Below are 27,497 nucleotides of genomic sequence, written 5' to 3'. Positions count from 1 at the left end.
TTATTTTACCAAGCCCACAGTCAAAACATAGCAAATTACTTTACCATTTTTCTCCCATAAAGAAACTCTCTGCTAATTCAAAATTATTTCAACTTAGCAGCAAACAACGAAACAAAAACAACAAAAAAACCCCAACAACCATAAACCACCACAAAAACCAACCAACCAACAAAGGGGAAAAAAAAAGGGAAAAAAAAAAAAAGAAAAACAAAAAGCTGTTGGTACTTGTTCCCTGGCTACACTTGAATGCAGTGGGAACATGTGAACCACACAGAGAAACTCAGCATTCCCCCTAGGAATCAAACAGGTAGCTCACTTGCAAAAATGTGTGAAAACAAAACTACTTCAAAGTATGACAAAGTTTTGGAGAACTGGCTGAAAAAGAAAGGCTCTCCAGGAGAGAGGAGCAGCAGATTTTAGCTGACACTCCACAAGGAATTTTTACATCAAATCATACAAGATCTAAATTTAATTTTCTGACCTATTTCTCCAGTAGCTCAAACAAACAAGACAAGTAAATGGTTGTTTGTAACAGGCACAGACCAAAGTACTCTGCTTCTCACAGAAATCTATTCCTCAGTCAACATACAAGTTCTTGAAGGATGAAATAATTCTGCAATGGCTACTAAAACGGTACTGTTACCTACTGTAATTAAATACAGTTATATACCCAACTTTGTAGTATATCCACAGTTGTGAACATTCTAACTTATAAGTCTAAATGAACTAAAGAAATTAATACAACATTATATAACCTTTGAAACATTTTTTCAAAAACTCATGCAAGCTTACGGAGAAATCAAATTAAATTTCTAGCAATAAAAGAAACACTAAGTCAATGCAATTCAGAAGTCTGTATTCTCTTTTGCTTACATACATTTACATTAAGTTAAATCTATAGAAAGCACTTGACAATTTTCCTTTAATATTTTAATATGGTGTTCTGTACAATGCCCAGAAGTGACAGGCCACAGACACATACCACATGAACAAATAAGTTTGGTGTGAAAGTCAGCCATACCTTTCCATCCTGAGTCAGTTCTAATTGTGGAGTTTTGACAGGGCTTCCATCTTCACCATCTTCATTTAACTTGACCTGACCAGCAGCTCCACTGTCAATTCCTTTCCCTCCAGCAGTCTGCACTCCAGTAGCATGGAAGTCTCTTAACAGACTTAGGTCTGAGATACCCATAGGAGCTATTAGAGAGCAAAATAATTCCGGTTAATTTAGGTAAGATGGAACATTTTGGTTTTAAGACTTCTTAACAATAACCATTTTATGGTGGTGTCAGGAATGAGCAATACAGGCTACTTACTGAACAGTACACTTTTCCAGCTTCTCGCCTTTGCAGGAAGTCTATGGTTCTCATCATGAACAGCAACACAACCTTGTAATACAATGTGCACTTACCATGCAAGGGAGAAAAATCTCACAGTATTGGGTAGGTACTTGATAATCAACTTTCGATTAGTCTTGGAAGACAAATTGAAAGTACTGTTCTTGTGATAATGTAAATCAGCATAACAAAAGAGAGAAATAGGCCACAGAGTTTTGTGGAAATTCACTATTTTGAGAGGACTGGTTTAATGCAATACAGAAATAGCATACATATATGCATATAACTGTCACAGTATTTTTATTCTTAGCAAAACTCCAGAAACAACAGCTCAGTGAATGTTAGAATTTTCCTCCTGACATGCCTGCAAAAAATTAGGAAATACTGCATATGTATACTTTAATAGAGTCAAAGCATAAGAGAGTGAAAAGCCTTAAATTATTTTTCTCTCTTAATTGATTGATATACTGTAATATACATACGAGTCGTGAACACAGATGCTACATGCCCGATACAGAATTCTCCACATATTCACAGCAGCGCCATAAAATTTAGGCAATGACTAAACTTACGGTTTAGGTTACCTAAAACTGACAAATAACCAAAGTGGCTACTCCTCAGATCACTCACCAGAAACTGAAATTCACATATTTTGCAGTAGGCATTCTGGCCATCTATAATGTCAACATTTTGAGCGCTGGTTAGTTCAGAACCAGACACATAATGTAATCATTACACTGAAGAAATAAGACAAACTTCATACCTCCATCAAGGCTTCTGGAAACACGCTTGCTTGAAGTGCGTTCAAAGTATGGAGCTGGTCTGTCTATGAGGTTGCTAGCCTGTCGCGTCTGTGCTTGTGTACGGCCACTGTAGCGGAACTTGGAACCCAGGGTTAGAAACTTTGCTTTTGGCGGCTGCTCTGGTGATACAAGCCTAAAAGGAATATGAAGGAAGTCAGTTAAAAAGACCTTATTTTATGTATTTAATAAGGTACTTTGAAGCTCCTTATTAAACTTCAGTTCACCATGCATGATATGCACATTTGAAGCTCCTTATTAAACTTCAGTTCACCATGCATGATATGCACACTCCAAGAAAGGATTATACAATAAGCTCTTAAGAATTTAATAAACCAATGCATGTTATTTATTAATTGAAGTTGAGTTGAAGTGATGCTGATAACCATCATATTTTTGACAGTATGACTAAGCAACTGGGTTCCTTATCTTTTGGTGCTAATGAAGTTATATTTTTTGTAGAAAGCTGAGGCCACTGTAAGTAAAATACCTCTCAAATCTCTCTCCTTAGAATGTTACTTAGAGTAGAATCTATACATCCCACCTCCACTGTGCCTTCTATATTCTGACGTATCAATACAGCAGTTGCTATTCCTCAAGTTAGGGAACAGCATCTCAAAGCTACATAGAAGGCTGCATCAATTGAAAAAAAAAAAAAAAAAAGACTGAGACGGCTGGAGAGGTGCGACCCAGCAATAAGAAGTTTAACAAGGTAGATTCAGATTCCACTTTCTTTACAATGTCATTTATAGGTTTATGTAAGTTGATGTTTACTGGATGTAAGGACAAGAAAAAAACATATTCTGGAAAGGGTGAAAAAAAGGATTCAGTTATGAGGACTATTAATGCTGGATTCTGTGTGTTTGTACCTAAGCGTCAGAGTCAATGTCAGAAGTCTAAGCAGCAACGTGGCAGAATTTGCGATGATTAATTCTGGTTTGTTCCATCAGTTTTTTACATCACATGTGTGATGCGTGAATTCCCTTTAGTATGAGGACTTAAAGTTCTTATTCATCTAACCCTCATTGCTTGTACTTAGTTTTTGAAATCTGAGCCATCAGCTTCAACACTGATGGAACTGTTTGATCCAGTGCTACCCCTGCTGATAGAACAGAACAGTCATCACTGCAGGAACTCTTCCCAGTCTCTGTTCCTCTAGAAAGGCCTCTCATGCTGCCTCCTGATCAGTGTAGTACTTCAAATACATGATCACCCAGCCTGGCTGCCTCTATGGCCTATTCTCTCTCTGTATAAAACCACCAGAATAGATAAAGCTTTCTGATTTAAGGATCTGCAAAGAATGAGAAGCTCACAGAACATCAGCATCTTTCAAGCAGAACCAGCAGCTACTGTGCCCTGAGTATTTAGGATAGCACAGATTGGCAAGCGAGACTTAAAAAGTATGCTGACTTTGTTCTCTTCTTTTAAAGCATTTGCCCAGGGAATGTTTGTGTCAGTGGAATCCAATCCAAGATATGTTAAGACAGTATCCAGTGGTGGGTGGTGAAAACTGGTAGTCACGCTAAAGATACTTCAGCAAGTTTCTGAAATTCTGAAGAATTTTGAGATACTTAGCAAACAGAATGGTGAACTAGTGTGGTGGACTGACCTTGGCTGGATGCCAGGGTACCACCACAAAGCTGCTCTATCACTGCCCTTCCTCAACTGGACAGGGGAGGGAGAAAAAATATAAGGAAAAGCTCTTAGGCTGAGATAAGGACAGGGAGAGATCATTAACCAGTTGCTGTCGTGGGCAAAATAGACTTGACTGGGGAAAAAATTATTTATTACAAACCAAATCAGATTATGATAATGACAAAACCCCAAATCTTAAAAAACCTTTTCTCCACCATTTCCTTCTTCCTGGGCTTAATTGTACTCCCAAATTCTCTACCTCCTTTCCCCTCAGCAGTACAGGGGGATGGGAAACGGAGGTTGTGGTCTGTTTGTCACAGGTTATTTCTGCCACTCCTTCCTCCTCAAGGGGAGGACTCCTCACACTCTTCCCCTGCTCCAGCATGGGGTCCCTCACACAGGAGACATTTGTCTATGAACTGCTCCACTGTGAGTCCTTCCCACAGGCTGCAGTTTCTGAACTACTCCAGCGTGGGTCCCTTCTGCAGGGTCACAACTCCTACCAGCAAACTTGCTCCAGCATGGGTTCCTCTCCCCATGGGCCACAGCTCCTGCCAGGAGCCTGCTCCAGCATGGGCTTTCCACAGGGCAACAGCCTTCTTCAGACATCCCCCTGCTGTGAAATGGGGTCCTCCATGGGCTGCAGCTAGATAAGTGCTCCACTGTAAAACCTCCATGGGCTGCAGGGGCACAGCCTGCCTCCCCACAGTCTGCACCACAGGCTGCAGGGGAATCTGCTCTGGTGGCTGGAGCACTTCTGCCTCTCCTTCTGCACTGACCTTGGGGTCTGCAGAAGTGTTTCTCGCACATATGCTCAACTCTTCTCCTTGGCTGTGGTTCCACAGGTTTGGGGTTTTTCCCCCTTCTTGAATATGTTATGCCACAGGCACTGCCATTGTTGCTGACAGCTCTGCCTTAGCCAGCAGCAGGTCTGTCTTGGAGCTGGTTGACCCTGGCTGTATTGGACAGAAGCCTCTAGCAGCTTCTCATGGAAACCACCCCTCCCTATAACCCTCTTGCTACCAAAACCTTGCCATGCAAACAAACCAAATAACACTAGGTAGAAGGTAACCATCTTTTCTAGGAGAGGGTGTCATCTATGACCATTCTATGATTCTATGTTTATGGGTTTGTCAGAGTGCTAGCCAGAAAGATCTAATCCTGCATGCCTAAGATTCAGATACGCAAGCACCTGAATCCTAATATGTTTCAACAGATTTTTTTAAAGAAAACAAAATTCAAGACCACCTAATCCAACCTTCTGCACAAAGGACACTAATGAAATAAATTCACTAGTATCTGCAGCTTCACTTTCATTGCTTCTATAAAAAAACCTTATGCAATCTTTGTGACAATTTATTTCTCCACATGATTTTCAAGAGAGAGTGCATTATGCATTAAGAGGAAGAAGGCTAAAAGGGTTTTCCCAAGGTTATTCCTCTTCTTTATTTTCTAGTCTTGGCAAGGCTATAGCATTAACTGCCAGTTTTTATCTTTCACCCTGCTGAGATAAACTTCTAATCTTTTAATGTGGAAAAAACAAGAGAACCTATTACTTCCTGATTAAGGGCATTTTAATGGATTTTTTTGTATTACAAGATTAATTACATAAAATAACTGAAGCCTATCCCTTAACATTTTAAGACATTCTAGGGAGATACAATCGCTAGAGTTTCAAATAAAACATGGTAAAGCAGAATTCTAAGCAGGTGTTCTGCAGCTATTGCTTAAATTGGAAGTTGCAGACAAAACTTAGCTCAAAAGATTTTTGTAGATACATAATCTAACTGTATTTCTTAAAGAAGATTGTTGCTCTTTGAAAATGGTACCGGAATCCTGTAAGGTTGTATCACAAATTAATCCAATCCCTTCTGGTTGTCTTTTCAATATAGTTCATTAGAAAATTTTATTAATAACTTCATATGCTGGTTGAATTTCCCATCCATTAGAAGAAGACTAATCTTAATGCAATTATTTGAGAAAAACTGAAACATTGCAAAAGACAACACAAGGAGTCTTGCAGTGTTACACAGGGTATGTTAAGAGATCTGGAAGCTAAAAATGTACACCTAAATTCAGTACCATTTACTGTGGTATCATACACAAGCTTTACACGTGCTCTGAAAGAGCTACAATCTCTTGGACTGCAGTTGTATTCTGCTTTTTGTCTTTGGAGAAAAATAGAGCTGGATTTATTTTACAGTTTAGGATGATGGGTTATGAGGATTTTCTGTGACATCACTGAAGTATATGGATTTTACAGAATTATTCAAGTATTTGTTACATAATTTTCATTATAATGTAATTTCTAGTAAGCAAAAGCCACTTCTGATTGGAATAAAATCCAATTATTTTTATTATGTCAGAATTTCTGTTGCAAGATTATAAAATATGTGATAATGCTCCTAAAAACTTATATATTTTCACATGGTACTTGTCCATTTACAATATTTGACTTCCATAGGATTTGTTTTTTCATATTCAGGTCCATTTTATTCCTATATAATTAGGAAATACAGTTTCCCGGACAAGAAAATCAAGGCATTAATTATTTGAAGAGTGTTGCTAAACTTTCCACTGCAGACAGAACTGCACATAACACACATACCCAGTCAAAAAAATATTTTAAATTTTAAAGAATAGAATGTATCTTAATAAAATTAGTAATGAACTCTAGCAAGTACGAAAAAAAAAAGTCTTTGATCAGGGTTTAAAAAAGTACTTCCAATTTAAGCGTTTTGAGACTGATTGCCAGTCTTGGCACAAATTCTGACATTGCATTCAAGAATACATTTAATGAAAATCTCAATACTGAAAACCATCTGACAGTTCCAGTAATGAACTGCTCAGGTCTCATGGCCCCCAGGTTCTCTGTCTAGAAAGCATATCCAGCTTAGACTAGTACTCAGCATCAGGATTGTATCTAACTTAAAACATAATTGCTTTTTTAAAATAAAAATACAGGCTACTGAATGGAAAGCTTACCTGTTAAATACCTCAGTTACTGTGCTCATTTGAAGCAAGAAACTCTTATTCAGTGCCCATTCAATGCTTAAGAGGGTCAACCTAAATCTGTGACTCTCAGGGTGCATGGGGCATGTGCACTCCCTCATGAAGTTTGTGCTATTATAAAAATGAAATTAGGATTTTTCAAATTCTTTTTCAATGGAGGAAGTAAAAAGAGAAACTGCTCTGTACCTTATTGTTAAAGTGCTCATTTACAAATAGACCATAATTTTAATGACCAGTTCAGAATATTAAAAAGCTGTAAGCATTTATACTCAGCAGAATATTCTAAAAAGTGAAGTGAAGAAAGATTACTGTCAAGCCCTGAGAACTTCTTTAGAAGGTGTACAGTGGCTTTCTTGATGGTCACTGAAGAGTCAATCTCTCAGGAAGTTTTAACATATAGTAACTATGTTAGCCCCATCCTGTTAGAACTCAAAGTTTAAATAAAGCAGTTAAATTCAGACTTTCAGAGCTGTCAGTTTGGGGTAAGTGATTGTTGGGAGCGTCTTCTCTCTAAGAGGTGTTACATGACTGGGAAATAAGGGGCAAAAAAGGGGGGAAATCTCTAGTTTCCTCCTATGCTTTAAAAGGAAAATATGCTCATACCTGGTAAAGTGGGAGAAGCAGAGAATTATCATTTACCTGAAAAAAGTATGGTGCTCCACACAAACCTTCCATAACCTTTTAGCAGCCCGATGGTTTGGCAGTTTGAACCCAATAGTGCTCTCAAACTGTTCCGTCTGGAAAGAATCCACAAATAAATTAACCCATTTCCTTAAGCTGGCTTTTAACTAGCAGTAGAGTTCAGACAGTTCCATTACTGTAACAAGCTCTAATTCTCCTTTCATAAGGCTTCATAAGATTTAGAAATAATAAAAAAATTAATCAAAATTTCCAGCCTTTTAATAAAATTATACTTGGGGAGTTAGCCATGATGGGTAATCACATCACCACTTCCTAACTGAACTTATGACTGTTGCAAAACCCACTAATGCTTTACTGCTTCTTGCTCATTTTCTGACTAGCTGCTTGATGTATTTATTTTTAAACTGCATGAAGTAATTGTACTGCAGGTTGTGCTGCACATTTCCCTTGGATTTATTAAACGGCCTGAAATCCATAGTCCAGTGTTAAACTCACCGAAGCAGTTTCACTATGTAACAGTTTCTTAGCAAAACTATTGCATCCATATACCACAGCGAGTGCAAGAACAATACCTCTGTGTTCCAAAACTTATAAAACTACGTTACTATTGTATTATTGGTATTTAGACTTCTCTTTTGTTTTGTTTGTTCACACAGTAAAAGCTACTTTAAACATTTTATAATATAATCTAAAAAAGCATTAGTTTTTGACATCTTGTTAAATATCCAGTTACAATGTGTTCAAAACTTATCCCCCTGCCCTCCCTTCGGCAACTCTCCTGAACTTAGAAGGCTATCTGAAAAGAAAGTTGAATCTACCATTTCCATAGCAGCTAGCAGAAAAAGTTATATAACCTCCTACAGAAAACTCAGGCCTTCAGTTACAGCCATAAACTAGATGCACTGACATTTAGCGAACAATTATACCCAAAGAAGAAGAGAAGCTGGCTCTCTCCCAGGACTGCAAGTTTGTATAAACACCCAGAACACGGCCAGCATAACTAGCTTTTGCTGTAAAAAATTCAAAATTACAACATGGCATCTATTAACCAAAGAAAATTGATTTTCTTCTTGGTTTGCATTTAGTGATCCAGACAAGTGTTTAATACAATCAGTAGAATACAAAAAGGAAAATAAAATGATCTTAAGCTCTGCTCGAATGCAACAAAAGCCTGTGAGAACATCTGGGGAAAAAATTAGGATGTTTTCTTGTTACTAGACAGAAATGATCGCTCAAAGGAAGCAGGACAGAAAGGTGCTACTTACTTCTGCTGGCCTGACTTTGATGTAGAAATTACTTCTTTTATAAGAAATCTTAAGAATTTTTGGCCAAGCAAAGCGGTTGATCCGGAGTCTATCTTTGTAAATGAGCAGGCCGTTAGCACATACACCCAGCATGATATCCACACCTTCAGAATCCTACCACATATGAGACAATTTCATAAAAATCAATTTAATAACATTCCAAACAAGTAATGATTGCTAGCATACCCTGATGGAATAATGTAACTGGAATTTACTTCATATTTAAACCCGAAAGACCGTAACAATGAGACTCTTAAAGCAGAAATTGCCAAGTATATATTATTTTACAGGAAAGGTTTTGGACTCTAAGTAATGGCTTTGGCTCTCATATGCCATTGCGTATGCCACATTTCTGGGAAATTCTTCAATATTCTGAACAAAAGGGACTAAAAGTTAACAATCTAAAAGCAAGAAAATGTATGGTGGATGTGCTACCAGTAATTTCAACAAATATTAAAAGAAAACTTAAACCAACTTAAAACAGTGAGTGAAAGTCTGAAAAAGTTGATGATCATGGTGATAGCCACATACTATTCCAGTGAAGATACGGGGAAGTAATGGCTAGGTGGTTGAAAATATCAACATATAATTTCGAAGTGCTGGTGGTATGCAATACAGCAGAATCTCATGTCCTCCCCAATAACGAATCAACTACATCAAATGCCAGCACTATCATTAAGAAGTTACTTCACTGGCATAACTAATGCTGCAAGTAGTTCCTGGAAAACAGCAGTTCTAATGCTTGTAGATAACTTCACTCCAGCAAAAGAAAGCTCCAATAAAACTCTAAAAATCTAAGTTCCTTAAAACACTACAGACCAACTGAACTGACCGCTGCACTTGTATTAAACAAAAATGAATAAATGTTATATAGTTAACTGTACAGGAATAAAAATTTATGTGTATTTGCTTCAAGTGCTTCTAACGAGAACACAGGAAAAAGTCTATGGAAAATTTGCAAAAACAAGTGCACATTGTTTCCATACGTAACAGAATAAAAAAGTGTTTTGCCAGTACTTAAAACCCTTTTTTTTTTTTCTTTTTTTTTTTGTTTTTAAATATAGGAGTGTTATGCTTAGAACACATTGATTTTCCTAATTACTTGAGGCTCTGGATTTGTGCAAGGGAGTGGGAAGGGGTTGGTTAGTTGGGCTTTTAACAAACAAACAAAAATATTCCCACTAGAAATGTAAATTTGATTTGACCTTCCCAGAAGAGTGGAAAACACTAAAAAACACACTCCTCCCCTCATCCTGATTTTAACTCTCATGGTATTACTAAAACCATTATATGTTCTTTTAGGATTTATTTTACAGCCCTATGTCCCCTTTGCATCAAAAAATCTGACATTTTAAATATATTCAGCCACTTTTATAAATAAAATATTATTTCTAAGCTGCACATACATCATGCATTAAGCGAGCTTAGATTTAAAATAAATTCTACGTATGTTAAAGCTATAAACTGTAAATTATCATGACCAATAGATAAAAGGCTTATACCTAAAAACTGAGAGTATGACGTTTTTTAGAAAATATATATATACTATATTCTTTAATACTAAGCATGTCTATCAAAAAACAGAACAAACCCAAACCAATCCCCAGTACCTTGGCATGATGTAAATCCACTCCATACATGGAGAGTCTCTTTGCATTTTCCAGGAACTGGGAATCCGCCTGTGCTGGAGTTAAGCCCCTAAAACCATTGAATAAGCCTTGAATTTATTGACAAAAGAACTGAGAATCAAAACTGAGTGGAATCTTGGAATTCAGACACATCATTTTGTAAGGTATCAATAGCACTTTTGCCCTAATGGGAAAGAGTTATTTTAAAGCATATTAAATTTCTTGAAATGAGATATCCACCTTCACTCATTCAAAATAGTCCAGGCTCTATGTTGCTTAAACTAATTCATATTCTCAGATAAAAATATTTTCTCTAAAAGTTCTCTTTAAAAACTTTTTAAACATACGGAAGGGGCTCTAGTAACACAGAAAAAGATTTCCAAAGTAAGAGTGACTTCAGCTTAGCAGTTTTACACATACATACTTTTAAAAGGATTGACATAAACATGACAAAGCATAATGATTTCATTTAATCCCACTGTATCGAACACACCTGTGTGTTTTGTGTAACTCAGCTACTTTCTCTTCCATTTCTTGAGTCTGATTGGGTGCAAATTGGAATTCACTGATATAGTCACTGCGGTGCTCCTCTGGGTCATGATCACCCAGCTCAGCCTGCAGGGTATATGAACCAAGGAGGGTGTGAGTCACAAAAGAACATGGCAGTCGACCAGAAGCAATATCCTGACGAAGCTGTAGGCACAAGAAATACCTGCAAGATAAAAGAAAGGGGGGGGGGGGGGGGGAATCAAACAAAACCAAGAACAGACAAAGTGTTACTAATGGCGCTTATGAGATATGACAGAATTTATTGAGATGCATGTAATCATTTATTTTAAATTAAATCAATGCATTAATAATTCGTTACACCTTACATTCTTTGAGTACTACTACCACACAGTAAATTTCACTTCCATTTTTAACAGTTGATACTACTTTCATAAATAATGTGAAAAACAGGAAAGATTCTGATTTTCAGTATAAATGAATGAAAAACTGCATCTAGCTTCTAACAAAAGCCGGTTTAGAACTCATACATTTCACATTGTAGCCTGCAGGTATCTAATGTTTAAAAATAAAACCTATTTGACATTTCCCTTCGGCTGTAAAATTTTAACTTTTATATCCCTTGCAGTTCATGAACTAATCAAGTCATGTAATACAGAAAAGAAACCTGGTTTAGTACTGAAATCATAATTACCTGCCTTAAATGTATGTATTAGAATTTAATATTTCAGGTACTGCATACAGACTTTTACCAAATTTAACAAGTTAACAATCAGCAGACATCCTACCCAACACAGGGGTTGTAGTGATACGACAAAGGGAAATGGCTTTAAGCTGAAAGAGGGTAGATTTAGGTTAGATGTTAGGAAGAAATTCTTCACTGTGAGGACTGTGAGGCACTGGCACAGGTTGCCCAGAGAAGTTGTGGATGCCCCATCCCTGGCAGTGTTCAAGGCCACACCGGATGGGGCTTTGAGCAACCTTCTCTAGTGGAAGGTGTCCCTGCCTGTGGCGGGGGGTTAGAATTAGATGATCTTTAAGGTCCTTCTAACCCAAACAATTTTATGATTCTAATGCTTCTATTTAATGCATATGTATAAAACTAGCTTTTCATCAGCCTAGCCTAGGTTATTGCTGAAGTACCTTGGATCCCTTGAGCTTAACATCAATACCCCACACCCTTGTTTACTTTATAATAAAGCAGCAGCCGGACAATAAACCACTGTCTTCTTTCATAAAAGATCATTTGCATCTTATCTCCTGCCCAAATCATATTCCCATTTACCATTAAATTCGTTCTCGGGTTTCTTTCTGAAGTTTTCACTTTACCTTTTTCAACCTTGTTCAAAAGAAGTTGATGTAAAAACATCTATAGTATTCTAAAGTAACAGACAAAACTCTTATGGCATCCAGAAACTGAAGAAATTTTATATGTCCTTCAAAACAGACTAACAGGCATTTTTTAGTTTGAAATAGGAACTACACATACCTAGTGATGTCTTCAATCAACTGTGAAGGATCAGGGGGATAAAACTTCACATTAAAGGTGAATATCCAAGGTAAACCTAAACATGGGAAATGCTGGATTGTTACTCTCTAACAAGATGAACAAAGCAAAAAAACCTTACAAAAAATGTTAGGCAGTCATAGAAATCTTAGATCACTGAATCCTGAGTAAAGTTTTTTTCCTCCTTTTACAACATACTAGTAAGAAGCATAGAATATTTTCATTCTCAGGTAGCAAATCATATACAGAGACAGTGAACAATTAGCACATTAAAATAATTGTTAAATAAAGTTTTACAGCAAGTTATGTAAATATCATAAGACATTTTTATTTTGAAAACTACCATAATATAATTAACACTTTAAAGATATTCTGTGTTCAGAGGCACTTGCACTGAATTTGTGTTTAGTTCCAACTCCTCAAAGGCTAACAGTCTCCTCCTGTTTTAACTGACTGTTAGTTTGAGAGACTGTACAATAACTACAAACTCGAGATGTCAAAATGAGGTCTGCATTGTATACACAAAGATGAATATTCATATTCATACAGTATGGATGCAGGACAAAAAAATATTAGCCATTCCTCCTTTAAAATATTTTTTGAGAAACTATACCTTTAGCAACTATAATAACTATTACATTCCTAGTTTAAATTCTCATGGATTAGAATTGGTAAAACCACGTGCAGTTTTTAAGCAAAAGGATTCTTAAAACTAGATTAATAGTTTGACAAATTATAAAACATTACCTCTAGTCACAGCTCTAATTTTAAATAAATCTTTAAGATTTGAAACCTGAAGTCACTCATCAATAATTAAAATACATTCTCAGAATGTTACTTTACCAGTACTGTAACATTATGTGCAAGAGGAATACATTCATCGGATAGCACTAACAGCTTGACAAAATGTGGAACTTTCCTAATTCAAACAGATTTTAAGTACAATGCAGACACAGATGTAATAGAAAATTACAAACTAGAAGTCTAGGAGAAGAATTTAATAGTTTGGTTTTGCACACTGCTTGAAAGCAAATGCAGTTGAGCTTTAATGTATCTTACCAAAGTTACACCAAAATGTAGGGCTGCTAAAAACTGAAGAAATACTAATACTAATAAAAACAAACCAGAGAAAGGCCACAAAGATGATGAGAGGGCTGGAGCACCTCTCCTGTGAAGACAGGCTGAGAGAGCTGGGGTTGTTCAGGCTGGAGAAGAGAAAGCTCAGGGAAGACCTTAGAGTACCCTTCCAGTAATTAAAGGGGGCCTACAAGAAAGCTGGAGATGGACTTTTTACACAGTCTTGTAGTGATAGGACAAAGGGGATGGCTATAAACAAAAAAAGGGAAGATTTAGGTTACATATTAGGAGGAAGGTCTTGATGCACTATGGGAGTTTTGAGGCAGTGGCACAGGTTGTCTAGATAAGCTGTGGCTGCCTCATCCCTGGCAGTGTTCAAGGCCAGGTTGGATGGTGCTTTGAGAAACCTGGTCTAGTGGAAGGTGTCCCTGCCAATGGCAGGGTGGCTGGAACTGGGTGACTTTTAAGGTCCCTTCCAGACCAAATCATTCCATGATTCTATGAAAATATATATCAAAACAATTCAGTAGCCATTTTTGTCTTTTGCCCCTTTTCTCCTAAGTGCAAATAGTATTTTGGTGAAAGGTCTCGCAAAAATCTCTGGTACAAAGTTAATAATTCTATAAAGCTTGTTAATGATGAATTCTGGACAGTAAACCATGTTAAATATTTGTGCTACACAGATAAACCATGCTTTGAAAAACATGTATTTTAACAACAGAAAAACCCCACCGAAATGCCATTTCCAGCATAATTCTAGTAAAGAGTGCTGACATTTTGGTTTAAGGTTATTTCCTTTAAAAAAAAAAATCCCCTTTTAAAATTTCACATCTGTTAAAGGTGAAGAGGTGCTCTGTGTCAGTATTTGTAATGAAGTCTTTCAACATTTCAAAAATTATTTCAGATTTCCCAACATGTCTCTTCATTGGTGCACTTCAATTTCTGCTTACATGTGAAGCTCTTTCTCCACCTAGCCCCTAAATCACTACTTCCTGCAGAGAGTTTAGGGTTTTAGCACATCTTAATGATCCCAGTTATCAATTATTTGTTAGAATATTGATTACTTTGCTTATGAAACAAGCCAGGACTCCTTAAATGGAAAAGCCTAATTTATTGGATGAACATATAGTGCTGAATTAGGTAAAATATGCCTCATTGCATCATCTACCGCAATGCAGTGTAAAACAGAATTAGGACAAAGATACCTTTAAAAAAAAGTCTAACACTAGTTAATACATCTAGCATCATGAACAGAATTAAATCTGTAATAGATGAGTCTACTTCCATCATTTATCTCCCAGGGAATTTTCATCATTTAATGAGAAGCTGCTGATAAGGAACAAGCCAAACTGATGAAGATAAGCAATTGGGCCAAAATGTCTAAGCAAAACAGTTCAGGAATCGTTGTCATCTTAACAGGACAGTGGGATGGGGAGAAATGGATGAAGGACGTGTCCTTCTATACAGATACTAAACCAGTCATCAAGTTTTCCTGGAATGAAACAGTATTTCCTGTTTGGAAGCATTTTTTCCTGATCTAAAACTTGAAATTAAACTAGTCAGAGACGCATCCCTATTTAACATATTCCTCTATCTTGTCAGCATTTCTACAGTTACCTTTCAGAAAGCACTGCTGCCAGGAGATCTAGAAACCATTTGAAGGAGAAGAAGAAATAAAGCTGTATTCTCTACAAATAGCTAAAAAGAGTGTAAATGCTCAATGTATAGGCTATGTGAGAAATTTCAGATGTCTTCAAATACTAATTCCATAGCTAATCCGTTGAAAAAATGTTGTAGTTGGCTTTGTACTAAATATTTTCTGGACAGTTGGTGACCTTATATTTTCCCTGATTACTGAAAGCCCATCTATCCCCTGAATACACACTAGCAAGTATACTACAATGGGAGCAGTCTATACTTACACTTCTCACTACAGCGTACTGTTTATAGCCGCATAACTGAGGCATACAAATGGAATTGTCTTCACACAATGATGCACACTATTACTGGCTCTTTGAACTGGTGGCCACGACAAAAAAAGTAAATAAATCTGATATTTAAAATAGTACGTAGCATTCTGTCCCTGATAAGGCTCTCTGTTTTGATGGTTAATAATATGGGCTGCAAAAATGTCAGAAATTTTTCTAACCAGCTTGTTACCTCAAAAATGCTTCTGTGGCAACTTTAGGCACATTCTGAGAGAAAAAGAATGCAATAAAACCAACCAGCAAGCAGCATACACATAACATGATTCATCCCATTTAAACTGGAAAATCAGAGAGGCCTTTTTTCCAGTAAAGGCTTTTTTTGGCTTTTACTCATGATGTCTCTTTTGGCCGAGCTAAGATTTTTAGGGTACTCTGTGACCAGGACAGACATGTTACTCACAGGCAGATGCAAAAAATGTCCCATAAAATTAAGAAAATTTTTTCTATCGTTTTTCTTAAAATTACCATTAGGATATATAATGGGAATAATAAGGAAGATACATGCGCAGTCCGCATTTTCAAAAATGCATAGAAAGCAGCATACAGACAGCCCTGGTTGGACTGACAAGATTCAACTCTCAAACTCACACATTTCCAAACTGCAAAATCATTCTTTATAATTAGCAGGCATACAGAAGTACCTCTGCAGGAAAATTCTTCCCTTGGCACAGGTAGTTCGGTCTCTTCAGAAACTGTAAGCTAGACTCTAGTGTAATTAGCTTAGATCAAAATTAGCTACAACTTCTACAGATACATAGTTATTTACATAAAAGATATGGATCTAAAAATAAAGTGACACTGCATAAAGTGACCCCCATATTTTGGTGCCTGAGCATGATCATACATTTTGTTAGCATTAAAGTCAGCCAGACACAGATGTACATTCAAAATGCAAGCACTTTTCTTAATTCTAACTTACCTTAACACTTTAAATACAAACTTTAGATTTCTTAAATATTTTAGAACACTGTGCTGCAGAATTCTGAACTCATGTTTGCATTATTCTCATGGAATTTTAGTTATGAATTTATCACCATTTGGTCCACTGCATAATTTGAAAATATACCTGCTTAACCATATAATTATTTTTCTGTTTCATCCTCTTTCCTCAGCAGTTGTTTAGGCTGTGTTGCAGAATACATCATAGAACCAAGAATGTAAAAAAAAAAAGAGAAGGAAAAAAAAATCCATTTCAACTCCATGACAAGCCCCAGAACTATGTAAGTTGTTGGCTAAGTATGTCTCAGAATAGGCCAGTATTGCACATTTTGTTGTTTTCAGGTTCCCGAATCAGAATGACTGATTTCCCATTAACAAAAGGATGCTGAGACTGGATGCTTATTGACCATGAGCTAAGAGAACATGAATACTGAGCATGAGCTAAAAGAAAGGTTTAAACTTGTAACCCAAGATTTGTCACAAGCTGCCTTACCTATTATACTGTTTCATCTCTTCTAATCCACTTCCATAGAATTATACAGACGATTTCCCTTACTCCCCTCAATAATTAAACTGAATCAAGTAACAGGCAAAGTAAGTTTTCTGTCTTCAATCCTTCAGTTAATCACTCCTTTTTCTAACAAGAAAATGTCTTTTCTATCACTGTAGCCATTATCTCTTTTGATGCTAGTGGACACAGCTTCTTTTTACCCTAGACTGCTGAGATGTAATTATGTATGTACTGACTCCCTTCATAGCCGATGGAAGAACAGAGGCATTTAGTTTGGTTCCCCTCTCAGACATGTATTTCAGAATGAACTCAGTCATCTCCTAGAAGTGCGTGTTCCTTGTAAAAAACAAGTGCATTTACCTTAGACAGACACAGTCAACCTGTATTACATCCCATAAGTCATATCCCAGATACAGTGACGAGTTCAAGAATTGTTCAAGCTAAATAAGTGTTCTCTTGACAGAAGACATTAAGACAATTTTACAGGTAACTTCAAGAGCAAAACGGTTAAATGTATCCTTTACTGCGAGAGAATACACAAAAACCTCCATATGCCAGTCTTTTCTGACCTCAGAATATCCAAATCCTCTCCAACTTTTGTAAGATACTTCCATATTGCTTATCCGGTGTTGTGTATTTTTTGTAATAAAACCACTAATTGTGCTGTAGACTAGAAACAGATTTACCTGACATAACATTACCCTTGGATTTAAACTATTTCACACAGCATACAAATCTAATTCCCATTTGGAAGAGAATTAAATACATCTACACTAAACCCAGGATATATCTAAAAAAAAATAGCTCCAAAATTTGCGTGAAGAGAAAGATAACGAGGTCTGTAACCCAGTTCCATTTACTTCAATTATACAAACAATAAAAGCCAATAATTAGACTTCCCAACAGATGCTTTATAACATTCACATCTCTAATCTTAATCCATAACTGTGAATACCTAAATTGCAGGCAGAAGATTGATCTTCAACTGCAATAAACACTATGATATCAGGTTTATGTAGTTTACTCATCCAATTCTGTCACTGAGTTATGAAAATACCTATAGAAAAAAAGAGTGTAATAACGTGTTCTACACTAACTCCATGTACATTTCACACAGATAAATTCTCAAATTACCTTTACATAAGAGTGAACCCCTACACCCCCCTGTGAAGTCTGAGATTTGTCTAGTCGAAAGTCAGTTCTTACTGCTTGTACCATCACAATATTCAAGCTGAACTTGGCAGTTTTGCAAAAGCCTCAATCCACTTTAGATGTAGCAAATTTCAAGAAGATAGTGACAGAAGTGTAATTACCCTACCCATCCCTAATGGAATTTAATAGAGGTTTTAACACATGCTGGTGGATATCCAATTACATGAGTCAAAAAAAGTCAAGAATTAATTTTCCTGAAGAGATCAGGCTAGCTGAAAGCAAACAAGTTTCTTGCCACCTTTGTGGCCCTGAGAACAGAGCCAGTAATTTGCACATCATGTTCGTGAGCCAAAGTAACATCAGTAATTGCTGAGATCCAACATAACTGCCTAGCCAAAGGCCAGCCTGAATAAATAACAGACCACATAGAAAGCCTGAGGTCACTGACTTAGGAAGAGGCAGCCAGATGTAGAGATTTAAAGATTCTATTTTGCCTTCTCCAGCAACAGGTGATACATATATGGCCAATGTGCAGAGTATTGGTATTGCTTTCACATAAGAGAGAGCAGAGATTATTATAAAGTTGCAGACTGACATGCTCAACTCCACTTCTGAATTTATCACCTTTGTGTGTTCAGATGGTCTAGATGGTCTAGATGGTTATATAGCATACTAGTGCTTCAGTTTGTGCTGTACAAGACAGAAAGAAATTAGTTTCTTCATTTCAAATGTTCAAATGTACTAGTACATTTTGGAGGTACCTTCAATTTATTATGAATGAGTATTTTAGTATGTAAGATTTCTATTATTGATTCAAAGACAAGTATTTAAAACAAAACCTAAAACAAAGGAAAGCCTCACTACTTGATAAGTAGCTGGAGGATAAAATTTATCTGCAGTACATTCCAATATCTAGAAATGCTAATGCACTGCTTATGAGGAACACAAGTGACAGTATGCTGATTACTTGCAAATTAGTGTAAGGAAGTTTCTTTTTACAATCCTTAAAAAGGTGTCCTCTACTTGCATATTAGTACATTCACCATTTTAATATGTCTAGTTTTCTTACACAAGAGCATGTTGTATCAAAAAAATAGGTTCCAAGGAAGCTTCTGTAACTTTAATTTCTTTTCTGAAAATACAAACCACATCTGCCTAGTAAGGAATTTCATCAACTGGGAAAGCCCTGAAGAAAACTGAATTAACAGCACTATGATTTCACATGGATCTAGCTTGAAAAGTAAGACTTCCAAGAAATGATGGAAACATCAAAAAAGACTATGCTGGACTGAGCAGTATTGAGGAATATGTATTTTCTGTAAGACATATTGATTCTCCTTTTATAATTTCATATTATGGTGAGTCTTAAGTGAGAAAGTCCCATCGCAATAACCATGACCATTGTTGCAAGATGATATTCTCCATCCCATAACACAAATATCAACAAAAGTTGAGAAAAAAAAATAAATCTACTGTTTCAGGATGCAAAAAGACCAAATATTAGTTGCATATAACAGGAAAATTTTGAGGCAGCAGCCAGTATAATGATTAACTTCTGCAACACAAGGCTAAGTGGACAGTGGACAGAAACAGCTTCTATTCTTTGCTTTCTGTTCTTTGCTTTCTGTTCTAACACTGAATATGTCATTATCAGACACACATTATTTTAATGCTGCAAGTATACAATGTAGTCAACATCCAGGCTACTAAGTTTATCAAGAATGTTTCTGTGAGGAAATAAAAGGAGCATAATATCTGAATACAGAAGTACTTACTTCGAATTTGTCTCTTAATTTCCTTTGAAGAATCTAGCCAGTTCTGGAAAAAAAAACAAACCCACAAACAACATTTAAAATCACCACAGATTGAAGATGGTGAAGTAATTTCTTTCAGTGCAATTAAAGTTTGTATTGTTCAGACATCTGTTCCATTTTAAAATAATCCAGAGAACTCTAAAATTGAACTTGAGATTTGCTAGCAAGTCTCCCCACCCATGCACATAAATGAAACTGTGCAGTGACACTCCCTTCATGGTTGTCTTACTGCTTTAGAATATTTATGCCCTGTATTATTAAAAACCAAAGAGTCCTCCAGTGGAGGTGGCCTAGCAAATGACATTTGACAAACACAATTTTCTCTCATAGTCCTTTTTTGAACATAAGCAGACTTTCCAGGACTGGCTACGTAATCTCTACATGCTTGTGCTCATGACACCCAAATAAGAGCTACCTAAGATAACACTTCTCTTGAATTCCAGAGACTTACTATTTGTATCATTTGTCTCAAGGCGTATATGTTTCAGTTCTGGTAACATTCAATCAAGGGTGCTTGGAAAAACCTAATCAAATTTCAAGCATCTTTCTAACCTCCCCCAAAGCAAAGTTCTTTATGAACATATATTATGTTAACAGTGATACACTGGCAAGGTTCAAGTCTGGGTACTCAGCTCTATTTTAGGAAATGCAAATAAAGTCAGATTTTCATATTTTAGATGCCTTTTTCAAATGTGTTTTATCCTCAATACCAAAAATATTTTCCCATCATCTGTGCAACCTATTAAACAGCTCATAGCATTTCAGTTACTATCGATATTTACAAAGACACCTTTTTGTGACTGATCATCCAAAAATGTAACTTTGGGAAATAAGACTAATAAATCAGTAATGTATATTCATCATTAACTCAGACAATCCTGTTTACTAATTTTACCTATAGATGTTACAAAATAGACTGAATGCGAGATTAGAAACAAGCCTTTTAACTGCAGTTACTGAGAATTTACTTTATATAGTGTTTGAACCATTATTTCACATGGCCAGACACACATACACATGCATATACGTGGAAGAAACAAGCATGCTCACAGTCAACTTGCCAGCAGGACTTCGCGCACATCACAGGGTTGTGCAAAGTAGGGAAGAAAACTTGCAAGGTCAAGGACAACGTGCATTTCCACAAATCACTACACATATCAGCAGCTTTAAAGTCAGAGGGGACCTCAATGCCAGCACAAATGTTGCTAAACCTTTATCTCTACCAACATTTCTTGCCTAACCTAGCCAGCAGCAGACACTGGGTATAATATGACTCAACTTTCAGTCCGTGGTACCAAACTGCCGATGCAACAACTGTATTCCAATACCATATCCCTCAGTCATTATTACAGGCTTTTCCACCAAGAGTCAAAGTTATTTAAAGGAGACAAAACATGAGGCTACAGGTTTTTGCATGGATTAAAAGAATGTGGGACTGTGTGGTTTTGCACTACTGCACATCTTTCATGCTGATAAAGGATGTGGCTTCTGTAAATATGACATAAAATACTAAGTTCCCTTTTGTAAATGACCTTGGTCAAAGTTGACTTAATCACAAACGCAGCATGCACATATTAGACAACTATTCTTTAAATTAAATGTAAAGCCTCCTTCCTGTAATTTATAGATGTTATTAAAAAAATTAATAAAAAAATTCATTCTACTTGCTCTAAGAAGTCTGTGACATCCAGACTTCACAGCTACTACAACTTTTCCAGAGATGCACAGTCCATAACATCATTACAAAGGAAGAGATACAAAACACTCCTAAAAAAACTCTGGATAATCTTTATTCTGCTTAAGTCAGAAAAACTACTATCTGTTGGAAAAGCCTTGACATAGAAAGGCCTTGGAAGACAACAGAAGTCTTCAGATACTTTTAGCTGAAAATCATTTCAGCTACAGTTACCCTAGGTTTTCAGTTTTGGCATGAGTTCTACTCCAAAATGATACACAGCCATATTCTTATAACTGCAAAGATAACTACAAGTAGCTTAAAGATAACTGCAATTAGCTTAAACTCATAAATTATAGTACAAGTATAAAATAAAGTAAGTAAATATAGAATACAGCATGGCATAACTACAGCAAAAAAATAGGATTTCTGAGCATGCTACTTTCAACACTTTATCACTATCAAGTAGAACATGTATAATACAGAATATGCTGCAAGATAAGAAGAATAACCTTTTCTTTCCAGAAGTTACACAGTTCATTTTCTGATTTTCAAAACTTTAGAGTGAGCTTATTGTAGAGTAGCAGACTTTTCCACCAACTTCCATTACTACTAGGTCAAATAAAGTCAGATGCTTATACTCCAAAGGTGGGCTTTTTGCATCTGTGCCCTTTGTTATGGACAAAAATTCTATTGAAAGAGTCTACCCTGAAACAGACCTCTTGATGCAGAACAGACAGGTCTGTCTTTCAAATCAAAAGACAGTGTATATACACAACTTTGCTCCAGTAGGCAATAATTATTGGTTTAATCTCTGATTCGTACGGTTATAGACCAGAAAGTAATGAATTGTCAAAGAACAACAAAATGTTCTCTACCAGTACAAAAGTATTTTGTACAAATCCAGAAACGCAGTATTTCCAGCTGCTGCCCAGAACGTAAGAGCAGAAGCTTTTTAACACTTCTGCAGACCAGTTAGTGTGAATGGCTCATTTGTGAACTTCTGAGGGTGTAATGCAGTGAAATCACTACATAAACTTTAGGCCAATAAATTTAACATTTGCAAAACAATGAAGGAAATTATTAATGAGTAATTTGACCTAAAGAGTTTTAAAATGTGTATTGAAGCTAACAAAAATCTGTCTGATTCGAAGACATGACATCTCTCAAGGCTGAACAGAACACTATAGAGAAAAGTTAATGGGACTGCTCCTCCAATGGTACTCTGATAGTGCATTAGGGAGCAGCTCTAATTTAAAAGAGAACCAGGCATTCATTTTCCACACCCCACAGCTGCCATTGAGTTCAACAGCTGGCTTATAAATGGGTGGCTGTGATGTGTGCACAAGAATGAGAAAAACACATCATTCAGCATTTAGTACTGACCGGCCTAGAGGTCAGAGATTTGTGGCGTTTTAATCTGAAGAGGCAGTCATAACAGGAGAAGAAAAGGATCAGAAAGAACTGGTACCGAGATTAAAAAATTGTCAAAAACTTAGAGGTGAACAAAATAGAAGGCCCTAAAACCAGTAAAAGTTCTAAGTCCCTAAGCTTTCTTAAGACACTGCAGTAGCTACCCTTCACATTATCGGGATATGTTTATACCATAACCTCCATAAGAAATTCCAAACACAGTGTTGTACAAAAACAGTAGCTTTGAATTAGGTAATTTGAGTGATGATAGCAGTAAAAACAAGCATATATCAATGTGCACGTTACAGTACACCGTGCAGCCTGTAAAAGAATGTAAGCGCTTAGCCAAGTGACCAGTTCATGCCAAAACCCACATTTTCAAACTCTTTGAAAACCTGGATATTCCCACTTACCTGGTAATCACAACGTAGAGCTGCACCAGGGGCATAGTACCAGCCACATAATGGTACTTTGAGTAAAACCTAGAGCATATGGGCTATCCAGCCAGGAAATACCCAAAATAAACCCCTCCTTCTCTGCTACTCACAGGCATTCAAAATCTTGTAGTTCCTGCAGTTCACCATAAATTAAGCTTAGTCTTGCAATAGAAAGTAGGAGGTGAGAAATGCAAATCTGCTAGAAGACTCCTTTTTAAGCTTCTTCAAATAATACTTGTATGAAGAAGACAAAAAAAAAAAAACCACAGTTGTTGGATTTTAAGTCTTCGTAACAAATCAGACCAGCTTTCTCCAGGAGTTCTTAAACAAAAGCCTGCTGCTGTCCATAATTATGGTGATGAGTGGTCTACTCCTTGAATAGAGTGCTAGAATTAGCCTGGGCATATAAATAACAGAACCACAGGGACCTCATTAACAGGATACTTCTCACTGAATTTATGTAAATACCTCATTTGTGAGTGTTGCTACAATAGCACCTCCATAGTCAATGGATAGGGAGCTCAGGGGCTCATTCAGGCTGAAAGGGACCTCTGGAGATAACTGATCTAACTGTGATTCAAGGCAGAGCCAGCTTTGGAACAGATGAGACTGCCCAGGCTCATATACAGTCAAGTATGAAAAAACAGATAAGATCTTTTTAAGGTGTGATGCGCTGTTCCTCCATTGACATGACTGAGGAAGAGCAAGAAATATTACTCCGACCAGAAGCACATTAAAAATAAAATAAGTAAAAAAAAAAAAAAAAACCCTACACCAATCCAGACTTTCCTGCTGCACTTTCAAAAGCCAAAGGCTCCCTATTCCACCTTGTAGGATCTGCTCAAGTGGGCTATGTCCTAGTTCAGCTCCAGGATCCCAGGTCTGCTATTAGACTTTTCCTTTCTTGTCAGAGATCAGACTGCCCTTTTATGTTATTTTGCTGTGTGTATAGATTTTCAATAATGAGCAGCACTACTAAAGGGACAACAGGTGATAATAACAAATAATAATTATGATATTTAAACCACAACAATTACTTTGAAAACCAACTGACATGCTTTTCATTGTTACACCAAAGAAGTTCAGATTTGTAAACCATTTATAGAAATTAAGACAAAAAACAAAATACCCAGGTAAAAAAATACATCAAGCCCGTTTTATATATGGGTATCTTTAACACAGAGGAATTGAGTATTTTGCTTAATGCTTGCAGCAAAGCAAGTCTGGAAAACTACTGTATTTGAATGGAAGTTGTCAGAGATTCAGATCTATTCAGACCACTAAATTAGACTACATTTCAAACACAACAGTGGGATGAGAAATATGGCAGAAAAAAAGCAAAACCTTCCAGACCAAGCATAGTACTCATGTAATGATGTTTCCTGCTACAATATGGAGACTAAAAAGAACTACAATTTTTTCCACTTCAACGTGTAACTATTAGTTCATTTACTTTATGAGGCAAAATATAACCTCTGGTATATCTTTACTTCACAAAGTGGCAGCCAGCCCATAGATAACTGTAAATGTCCAGATGCTGAGAAAATCTAAATTGGCTTTTTGGTAATTAATGGAATGAATGCCACTGACTGATTTAAGATTCTTCTCAGCTCGACAATCTATGTGTGCTCAACCATTCAACATGTAAGCAGGTGCAAGTGAAAACTGAAAATAAGTTACCAAATGGTATTTAAGAGATCCTTTTAAATGAAGTCATATCAAAACACCATTCATTTGTATAATTAGCAGACTGGCACTGGCATTTTACAACAGTTTACTCCAAATGTTTGTCATTTAGTATCTGACTAAACTATTGAACTCAGTAGCAATTTAGAAAAACAAATAAACAAGCAAAACCCTCGTACGGGCTTACCTTCTGCTCTGAATTCTCATAAAACAGCAGCCCAAAATAGTCCTTTTCCAGTAAATTGAGATGTTCACATACTTTGTCAAACAGCACTTGGCCTTTTGCTCTTTTCTGAAAGAACAAAATGAAAAGGAATAAGTTACTATCAGTAAATCAGTAATTCTTAATTACAGGTACTGTTATTTGATGGTATTAGGAAAATTCAAAATATCAATAAAACAGATTACACAGCTGTGGCTTTCTTACGATACTTTTTTTCACCGTATTTTGAAAAGTATATATATCACTGACAAATATAAAAACATTTCAAAATTTTTTAAATTAATAAAAAATAAATTAAACAACAACAACAAAAACCAGCTTGAATGCACAAGGAAAATTCAGTACCTACATTGATTCAAATATTTTGCACCATAAAGTGTGTACCATAAATAGCTTTCAGTTTTCCTGGATCTCTTTTTTTAAAATAATATAAGATTCCTTCATGTGAGCCAACTTTTTCTATACTGTTATTTTCTAAAAATTAATTTACTTCCAATGGTGCTAATTTCTGTTAAATTTTGCATTTATAGCATTTTGGCATTCATCTCGATGACTTTTATGAATTACATGATATGAGCTCCCAAGGAAAATAAAGCATGTTATCACCTTCAAGAGGCAAAAAGAACAATCAAACCACTAAAAGTCAGTGATCAGATCAGTCAAAGAAGCATACAAGTGTCAGCAGAACATAAGCAACATGTTCTGCCCCTCAAAACCTCTGCAATATAGACAGCTAGACATGAGGGTTGCCTTCTACCTGCAGATTTATGAACTCTCTCAGTACCCAATAAATCCATTAGGTACTCAAAAATAAAAACTAGCCTTAAGGAAGTTTATTCTTCAAAAAAATATTTGTGGTAGTCAATAACAAAAGAATAAAAAAACCTAAACGTTTTTTTGTTTGAGGTTAGCTTCAATATTGTAGTCTGCCACTTTATAACAGTAATTGAAAAGTAATCATAATTTTAACACACTCTTAAAAGGCTGCTTGCTGTAGCTTAGTATTAATACAGCTTAAGCAAATGGCAATTAGTCCTTTAGCTTTCCCTGTTCTTCTTGTCCTTGGAACTGGGAATGTAAATAAGGGCATCCCATAACTCCCTAGTGCTGCTAATGAAAACCAGGCTCAAGCCTGAGTTCTGTGAGCCAGGTGTGAGGGAAAAGATTCATTGTACTGGAAACGGAAGGTGATAGGAGATGAAGTTTTAGAGCAGATGGCCCACAGCACACACTGATAGGGAAAATGAGAATTTCTTTCCACAGTTAAAATTTGAACATGAATGGCATGCAGTCTCCCAGTTTGAACCAACTCCTTCATGACTGTTCTGCTATTCGGGGCATTTATCAATGAGGCCTCAACATAGCATTTTCAGAGGCCTGGCAGCTTAAAGGAATTTTTGCATTTACTCATCCTACAGATTTCAGTAAATGCCAAGCACCATTGCAATTCCACAGAAACGCCATCAAGTGCCCCTGTGTAGGCCCTGGTGACACTGCAGCCATTGTCCCCCGCAGACAGTGGCAGCATGCTCACAATATGCCCCAGCTCTGCACTGGCCTGCAGCTCAGCTCCACTGCACAAAGCAGTAGGGCCAGGAGGGGAGGAAGGGAGAGAAACGGAGGCATGCGCTGAGCAAATACTGAAAGCATTGTTGGCTTATTCCCCAAAAAACTAAGCCTTTATTTATTCAAGATCACATTGTTCAGCAAACATTACAGTCCTGGAGATCAGAAAATTTTCAAAGACGCAAACTCATAAAGTGAACACATTTAGTAGCACAAGCATCAAAATACAGCAGTGGAAGTTAGAAGTCAGTCACTTTTGAAATGGGGAGCTAGGAACCTTAAGTCTGTTTGGTACTCTCAAAAATTTTACTCTTCAAAGAGACATGGCTATTTCCTACGAGAGTCTGAATTAAATACTTTGTTTTCTTGAGAGCCTCACCTTCAGCTTAATAAAAAAAAAAAAATCAGAAATATAAAGAACTGATTTGAAAGCAGGAAAAGTTTGAGAGGGACTAAAGAATTTTAGCCTGCTCAGATGCATGTATCATTTTTCTTCCTAAATCACTGTGCACATCAGTCATCACACCTTGCAAAGGCAAGTTCAGGCATACATATTTCAGTAAAGGAAATGTAGAGATTAGTGCAGAAATAATGTATGCTATGACTAAGACCGTATATGGAGCCAGTTGCTAATTATGTAGCTT

General features: G+C 36.5%; 1 protein-coding gene across 13 annotated transcripts in view; it reads right to left on the bottom strand.

The window, feature by feature from the left end:
- EPB41L2 (erythrocyte membrane protein band 4.1 like 2) overlaps window positions 1-27,497 on the bottom strand; it is a 101,350-nt gene that overhangs the window by 23,207 nt on the left and 50,646 nt on the right. For all 13 annotated transcript variants that reach the window (XM_065680868.1, XM_065680867.1, XM_065680878.1 and 10 more), the window contains 9 exons: window positions 25,252-25,356; window positions 19,815-19,857; window positions 12,355-12,430; window positions 10,852-11,070; window positions 10,341-10,428; window positions 8,692-8,844; window positions 7,424-7,521; window positions 2,101-2,273; window positions 1,022-1,197 (listed from right to left, as the gene is read on the bottom strand). In XM_065680868.1, coding sequence (XP_065536940.1) covers window positions 1,022-1,197; window positions 2,101-2,273; window positions 7,424-7,521; window positions 8,692-8,844; window positions 10,341-10,428; window positions 10,852-11,070; window positions 12,355-12,430; window positions 19,815-19,857; window positions 25,252-25,356 — 1,131 coding nt within the window. The remainder of the gene's footprint in view (window positions 1-1,021; window positions 1,198-2,100; window positions 2,274-7,423; window positions 7,522-8,691; window positions 8,845-10,340; window positions 10,429-10,851; window positions 11,071-12,354; window positions 12,431-19,814; window positions 19,858-25,251; window positions 25,357-27,497) is intronic.

This window comes from Lathamus discolor, chromosome 5 (assembly GCF_037157495.1).
Source record: "Lathamus discolor isolate bLatDis1 chromosome 5, bLatDis1.hap1, whole genome shotgun sequence".
Classification (NCBI taxonomy): domain Eukaryota; kingdom Metazoa; phylum Chordata; class Aves; order Psittaciformes; family Psittacidae; genus Lathamus; species Lathamus discolor.
Note: the sequence above shows the minus strand (reverse complement) of the source record. Positions and strands in the feature narration are given on the sequence as shown.